General features: G+C 35.2%; 1 protein-coding gene across 1 annotated transcript; it reads right to left on the bottom strand.

The window, feature by feature from the left end:
• Positions 1-424: 424 nt before the first annotated feature.
• Positions 425-3231, bottom strand: LOC127161139 (uncharacterized). The gene is made up of 3 exons (XM_051103786.1): positions 2164-3231; positions 1905-2060; positions 425-1810 (listed from the first exon to the last, which is right to left on the bottom strand). The coding sequence occupies exons 1-3, from the start codon at positions 3226-3228 to the stop codon at positions 1649-1651; spliced, it is 1383 nt and encodes a 460-aa protein (XP_050959743.1). The 5' UTR covers positions 3229-3231; the 3' UTR covers positions 425-1648.
• Between the last annotated feature and the right edge of the window lie 4220 nt (positions 3232-7451).

The following is a 7451-nucleotide window of genomic DNA, read 5'->3' as shown; positions in this document are numbered from 1 at the left end:
AGACCGGTGAATCAGGCTACTAGATGATGATTACACCACCAATAATAATTAACCAAGAATGATTACACCATCAGTCATTCTAAGTATGTCAACATCTGATCAATAATGCTTAAAGAGGTCATCGGATGCCCATTTTCCACAAGTTGATATGATTATGTTATCTCAGCTTAATCTAGGCAAATAGAACCCATAAGCAAAAATCATCTTCAGCCAATGAGGTCAAATTATTTTTGTTTTAATTGTTTTGTGAATTTAACATGTACACAATTTTGTCTTGTTGAGCCAATTAATTGAAACCACTTAAATTTAGATTTTAACCAGAAATATTTTAAATGAACAACGTAATTGTCTTTTAAACCAGCTTTTAATTACTGATATTTCTGCCAAAATTTACTTACAAATCAAATACTCAATGTGAATGTCTCAAATCTTTCTTTATTCAGTGTCCAAAGTGAAACAAAAAACAGCAATTACCGATCAGTGCTGACCTACAATTTCAAAACTACTCCATCTTAGAACAAGACAGATCAAAAATACAGTATTTCCAGGGTCAGTTTAAAGCAACTACAGAAGTAGTTTTAAGGTTTCAGGCAGGTTGACAAATATTTTTAGTCAAATAAAGAAAAACTACACAATAGAAATAGAGGAGAAACAATATTGCTATTGCATGCAATTAAATAAAATGAAAATCAACCACTTTTAATGCAGATTTGGCAATTACTGCACTCAAGGGAAAAAACACCAACTTGTGCTTAGTGTAGAGATACAATCTCAAAACTAGTATCTTAAAACAAGATATTTCAAGAATCAGATTAAAGCAACTACAGCAGTAGTTTTAAGGTTTCAGACAGGTTGAGAAATATTTTAGAAAAACAAATAAAACTACAAACCAGAACAAGAGGATTAACGATATTGCTTTTGTATGCAATTAAATTAAATGAAACATCAACCACTTTTAATGTAAACCTGATAATTACTGCATTCAAGAGAAAAAGAAAAACACCAACACCAACTTGTGCTTAGTGTTGAGCTACAATCTCAAAACTAGTATCTTACAACTAGATATTTCAAGAATCACATTAAAGCAACTACAGCAGTAGTTGTAAAGTTTCAGCCAAGTCGAGAAATAAAACTTAGAAACCAACCACCGTCCAAAAAAATAAAAAGAGGATTAACAATACTGATATTGCATGTAACCAAATTAAATGAATATACAATTTAAAAAAAATAAAAAGATTTAAGACAATTTCTGCTCAGTGTTGAGCTACAACAAAACAGAACAAGGTCAACTTACTCCAACATCTTGTTCTTCAGGGTTTGCACTTTTGGTGAAAGTCTGTGTCCATCCAGGTTGAAGAACACTTTCTGGATTACCTCGAATGTAGATTTGAGTTCTCGTGGGTAGCTAAGGTTCAAGGCGTAAATGAGTCCGAATAACATGGCCACTGCTACAGCTGCATTCCTCAAAGAGCTGAGAACCTCAGTCCCTTCAATCACGACACCAACATCTACAGGCTGATCCACTGGGTCATGTCCTTCATGTCGAACAATGTAGATCCCCATTACTGTCTGCTTCATCGCTTCTTTGGCAATCAACCAATCGCAATCCTGTTAAAAATAAACAAAATATGCAGCATTTGTATGACAACTAATCTTTAAGAACACAGTACAGGCAATATATGAAAGTGAAGTAGACGGAAGAGAAGCATTTGCTTACAGCACACTGGCTGAACAGCTGTACATGGTCTTCATTCAAGTATGCACACAATGCTTTGAGGATGCATTCTCTTCGCACATCTATGCTGTTATTCTTAAAAAAAAAAATCAAATACAAACCACTGATTAAAAAAAAAAAAAAATTGAATATTGATAACCAAGAGGTGTGTATAACTTTGTGTACCAACCTGTGAAATGGGTTGCATGATGTTTTTTATTGTTCGGCCATTGACTCCACCTTTAGTGTGAAAAATCTTCATCAAACTGTCTGAATATTGGTCAAGCACAGCAAGAAACTTAAACTCCAGTGGGACTGTTGTAATCCGCATGAATTCACTATTGATCTGTTAAAAGAGCAAACAAAATGTCAAGTATTTTGACTTAAAATTTTCCAGGCTTAAATAAAGTAAATGAGCTTCATTTAAAGGAAAAAATAAAAACACTTACTTCATCAACATTAAAGAGAGCTGGCCATCGAGTTTTAAACTCTGCTACCATTGGTTTCTTCTGAACCACTTCCTGTCTTCTGTATGAAAAGGTTCTTTCCATCTTCTCTTTGATTATTTTGTCGTTGTTTCTTTTTCTGATCTCTGTCAAAAGCTGAACTCGTTCTTTCTCCAGACTGTCAGAAGTTTCTCCCTTTGGATGTTGAGGGCAGTAATTCACTTCTGCTCTTCTAGGCTTCTTAATGTTTGAAGCAGCATGGCACTGGTCTTGCTTTTTGTTCTTTAATGTATTTATGCTTACCTCAGAACACCCCACACTTCTGAGCTTGGTACGAAAGTTCGCCATCTTATACTTTAGGCTTATTTTCCACCCATAGCAACCATTGTAGGAGCCTTGCTCTCGTAAGCAAGGGTGTTTATTGATCAATGCTTCTGACACTGCATTAAGGTCTACATCCGTTGGATATGCTTTGAATTTTATGATTTCCTCAGCTAGGCTTTCCAGAATGTGCGATTTCAGCTTTGGAGATGGACTAAGACGAGTTCTGTTAGCATGGTATTCAGCATTGGCTTGTTGTAGAATTATTTCTGAGTCATAGGAGAAACGTGGAATTGGAAATACAAGTGGCCACGGGGTAGATCTTGATTCGGATTGCACTGACCCAGGAGAAGGATCAGGGGAAGACAAAAGGACAGTGTCATCGGTTTCAAACGAGGAGACTGATGCAGAATCATCTGACCTGTGCAGTGTTGAGTGCTCAGGAATTGATTCTGGAGTCTCACAAGAACCCAAGCTTTCCTTGACTTTTTCTTGGTTTTGTCCCGTGGTCTTAAAGATGACCTTCAAGGTTCCTTTGTCTTCAACATCAGTTACTGATGTCAAATTAATAAACTCACCACCAAAGTCATCATCTTGATACTGCAACCGGATATCTCCATCAAGCTGGAAAGTGTCAGTGATTATTTGTGTGAGGTCATCAGTAGAACTAGGCATCCCTTGAGGCAGGATCAACTTCCTGGCATCATTGTCAGCTAGAATTACTCTAAGTTTCACAGGTCCAGCCATTGCCCCGATATTTCATGACAGTAATAAAAGGTTTTAAAAATATCCATGAATTAATTAAAATTAAATAACATTAATTAGCCTAATACTACTTACCCAATGGGGAAAAAAAACAGAAAGCCAAGCATGATTTGTAGGTTATGTTGCTCTTGTAAAACCTGCGAAATGAAACAAAAAGGAATTAGCATGATATTTACTTAAATTGATAGTTGTTATTTTTTTTAATGTATCAGAATGAAATGCATTTTTAAATAGATTCTGATGGTTTAGTTCTGCTACTGAAACCACTTTTCATGTCACTGTAAATTATAAATGAAACTTTCACTTTAAAAATTTGTGATCATACATCCTATCAGTCTTCTCTCCATACTCTGATTGTAAAGTGAAATGTTATGTACTGTAAATTAGGGCTGCAGGATAATCATCGTGCGATATGTCACATTAAGCCGCATTTACAATGCAGAGCCGTTGTTCACTGACAAGCTGCGCACCTGATGGAATTTACCACTGATTACAGAACCGGCTTTACTGACGAGATGTACTAGGATACTAGGACTGTTTTGAACAGTTTTTAATAACTATCAGCACAATACAGACAAGGATGGTAAAAGATTTTTGGACTTACCGATTTCACACAGCTCATTTAATTTCCCCTGGATTTAGTTTAGATTAATTTGAAATAACTGCTTGAATAACTGAAAAAACTGATTCATTTTATTTGTTTCAATTCATTTTATTTGTTTCAAGAGCTCATGTCAATCAGCTGTCATGGGAGCGGCCTCTGTGGGTGTGACGCCACACCGACAGGCATCTGAGAACGGCTCAATTTGAAAAAGGGGATATTATTTTTAAAGATTAATTAAAAACCACTGCATGGATTTTTTATCATTATAGGGTAGATTTGTACATACACTGCCAACACACATTAATTTTCAAACAACATAAAAAGGGGAACTTAGCATCCCATGACCCCTTTAAAACCTATTGTTTAACTTTGAATACAGTCAATGAGAAAATATCATTAGCTCAGTAAAAGAGACAGAAGTCAGTGGAAAGTCCCCATGAGGATGCATTAACAAATGCGAGTGTGGTGAACTCCTGACTGCAGCTTCAACCCCAATAAATTAGCTTCTCAGTTTAACAGCATTGAGGATTACTGATACACAATATCCTCTCAAAGAAGATACTAAGGTTCATTTTCCATTCCACATTCTTGTTTCACAATTACGTTTTAAGGGGGACTTCGTAATAACCAGCTCAGCACAGTAAAGCCACGACAAGTGTAACATAAAACAATGTAAACTAACAGTGAAAGAGTGTAAAACTATTTTTGGCATAGTGATGCTAAATTTGTGACAGATAAGTTAAGGTTGACTCAGAGTGAACCTAAACAAAAATTCCGCTTAACAGAATGTTTTGTAGGTGCAAAAATGGCTAATTAGTAGCAGATCAATTAAAAAAAAAAAAAAACTATTTAGGAAACCACATTTGTTAGCAGTGTACTCAGGTCACATGTGTGGTTCTGTTCAGTATATATGCAATATGTAAGTAAGCTAGTATTTTTTATATGTAAGTTCTATTTTTTAGGCCATCTCAGTTTTCGTTTAGATATAGCAGTCTCTGACATTAGACACAACTTAGGAAATAGAAGTACAAAAACATAAGACTGATACAAGTAACGATTATCTAGTAGACTAGTAGAAATGCCATCACTGCAAAATGTACAAGTGCATTAGTATGGAAATATACAGTTGCGGTCAAAAGTTTACATACACCTTGCAGGATCTGCAAAATGTTAAAATGTTAACAACACAGTATAAAGAATCAAGTGTTATAAACTTTTGAACGGGGTCATTTTTATAAATTCAACTATTATTTTCTCTTGTGGACATCTCTTTTATTGTTTTAGTTTTATTCTTTATATAAAAGTACAGTTCCAAGTAATCCATATAATATGTTTTAAAATTATTCCTTAAAATGTGTTTTCACAGAACTTAGCACCAAAATGCTAAAATACAAAAATGACTGTTGGCAACACCCGAAATTGAGGAAATGTTTGTGTGAGAGTTTTCGTCATGAAGACTTCTGCACTGAACTTTTGGGCTTGACACCAGGGGCTGTATTGTTTTCTCAAAGGGATATAATGACTTGGCAGCTTTCTGGTAGTGCAGTTTTAGAAGAGTGACTAAATATCACATGATTTAAGCCCCTTCCCAAATATTGTTTTTTCTGCTCTAACAGGCAGCAGTTGTACTTTCTTCCCTCTTCAGAAAACTTTCATCATGCATTGCCATCATGCAGTAAAGAGACCACAGTTCCTGTTTATTCTTATATTTCATCTTGTCCTGTCAACATTTTGGCTTGGATCATATCTCTGGCTGGGTTGTCTCTTTTTACTTTAAAGGGCCCTTTAAAGAGCAGGTCATGTGGTATTTTAGAGTGTCCTAATATTGTGATTAAGTCCCCTACAAAAGGTGTAAATGCATCTAAGATCAGAAAACATTGTAATTTTCTCTGAATATATATTTAATATTAGAATCATTTTGCAATTATTTCAAAACGATTAGTTTGAAGCAGTTCATAGGGTCTTTAAACTCCTCCCTTCTAAGAACCTACTCTTTTCTGATTGGTCAGCTGACCAAGTCTGTTGTGATTGGTCTTTCGGAACACAGTGCAAGCAAATCGTACTCACAGCTTAGTTTAGCTGCTATACACACAACAATCAGTGATGGGAAGTTCGGATCATTTTACCGCTTTTGAGTTTAGCTGCTATACACATTTTGTTCATTTTACAAAATAATGGTGGATACATTAGCCAAAACGTGCTAAAACAAGACAAAACTATAATGCAAACAATACAGTCTGTAAATCAAAACATGTCTACATTTTTTTTAAATTATTAAACTAATTAATTAGAACAACAACAGTCTACATTAATCAAAACAGTCTATAGGAAATAGAGGGTTTACAGTGAAATATCAGAACTATTTCAGTAAGACAGTACTATTGTGGTTTACCTGAAAACCTACATCACATATTAGCACAAAATACTTGATATTTTGAGCACTCAGTTGAAAATGTACACATATTACAGGTTGTGGTTCAGAGATGCTTGTTGGTCCAAATAAAGAAGGTACAGACTTATCTTTCATGGACAAGCATTTAGCAAATCCTGCGTTGAACTCATCAAGATTAGAAAGGCAGTCATTGGCAAAATGACAAGCACACAACAAAAGTTTGAATTTTATTGCTGTGGTATCATGGAAAAATGAATTTTAACCACTGATTCTTCACATCGTCATCTTTCGGCAATGAAAACAAAATAAACTTGCTTTCACAGAGCAGAACACAGAGTCCTCTCGACGTGATGTAAACACTGACTAGCGGAAGTGTGTTTGGGCAGGTCAGAGTGTTTGTATTTTGCAGACAGACGGGATTATGTTAATGTGTTACCCAGCTATTTATATGAGTAACAGGCAGAAGATCTGAAAATATGACTCATTAAGGCAGTTCAGAGTCAACTATTTCATTTGAGAGACAATATCTTTACTTATCATGCCTTTTTTGATTAACAACTTAGCAGACTGTTTACATTGACAAATAGCTACGTTACAAACTGCAAAAAAGATATTTTTGAAAAACCCATATGACCTGCTCTTTAAGCATCACCCTGGCAGCTGTCCAGCTTTTTCTCAACACATAAACATTGTAGCAACATCAGTGTTGGCCCTTTTAACTTAACTTTTAACTTTCTGTACCAGAACATCAAAACATGCATATTTGTTGCACTTGGGATTGTGTACTGATGTTATGGATGGAAACAGGGCCCAGGGACAGTAAAGACCAGCTTTCAGTTTGTAGGATATTTTGACAGATAACTCCTCATAACCAAGAAATGCAAGATTGTGTTGTTGAGGTACACCAGATGTTTTCGTTTTGAAGCTGTGGATGAAGACAATCAGGGTTTTTGTGGTGACTGAGTGCATGTTAATGGTCTGTACTTATCAGAGAAAAATGAGTCAAAGTCAGTTAGTGGTTAGATTGTTAGTGGTTAGAATTTCTGCATTTCTTAACATATCAAAAGAAAGGAACACATTTTCATTTTTTTTTTTTCAAAGTGTATAACCAAGGAAGTAACTTCACAAGACATTTAAGGTCTTATCAGATTTTATTTATGGAAAGCCCTCCAACAAAATAGCAAAATATGAAAATATGAAAAGATAAGT

This window comes from Labeo rohita, unplaced genomic scaffold, assembly GCF_022985175.1.
Source record: "Labeo rohita strain BAU-BD-2019 unplaced genomic scaffold, IGBB_LRoh.1.0 scaffold_557, whole genome shotgun sequence".
NCBI classification, from domain to species: Eukaryota; Metazoa; Chordata; class Actinopteri; order Cypriniformes; family Cyprinidae; genus Labeo; species Labeo rohita.
The sequence above is the reverse complement of the archived record's forward strand: the minus strand, read 5'-3'. Positions and strand labels throughout refer to the sequence as shown.

Excerpts from the sequence above, each read along its gene's own strand:
- LOC127161139 (XM_051103786.1), bottom strand. The coding sequence starts at position 3,228 with ATGGCTGGACCTGTGAAACTTAGAGTAATTCTAGCTGACAATGATGCC. Across the intron at positions 2,061-2,163 it reads CTCTCTTTAATGTTGATGAA|ATCAATAGTGAATTCATGCG; the intron begins GTAAGTGTTTTT and ends CTCTTTTAACAG. Across the intron at positions 1,811-1,904 it reads TCATGCAACCCATTTCACAG|AATAACAGCATAGATGTGCG; the intron begins GTTGGTACACAA and ends TTTTTTTTTAAG.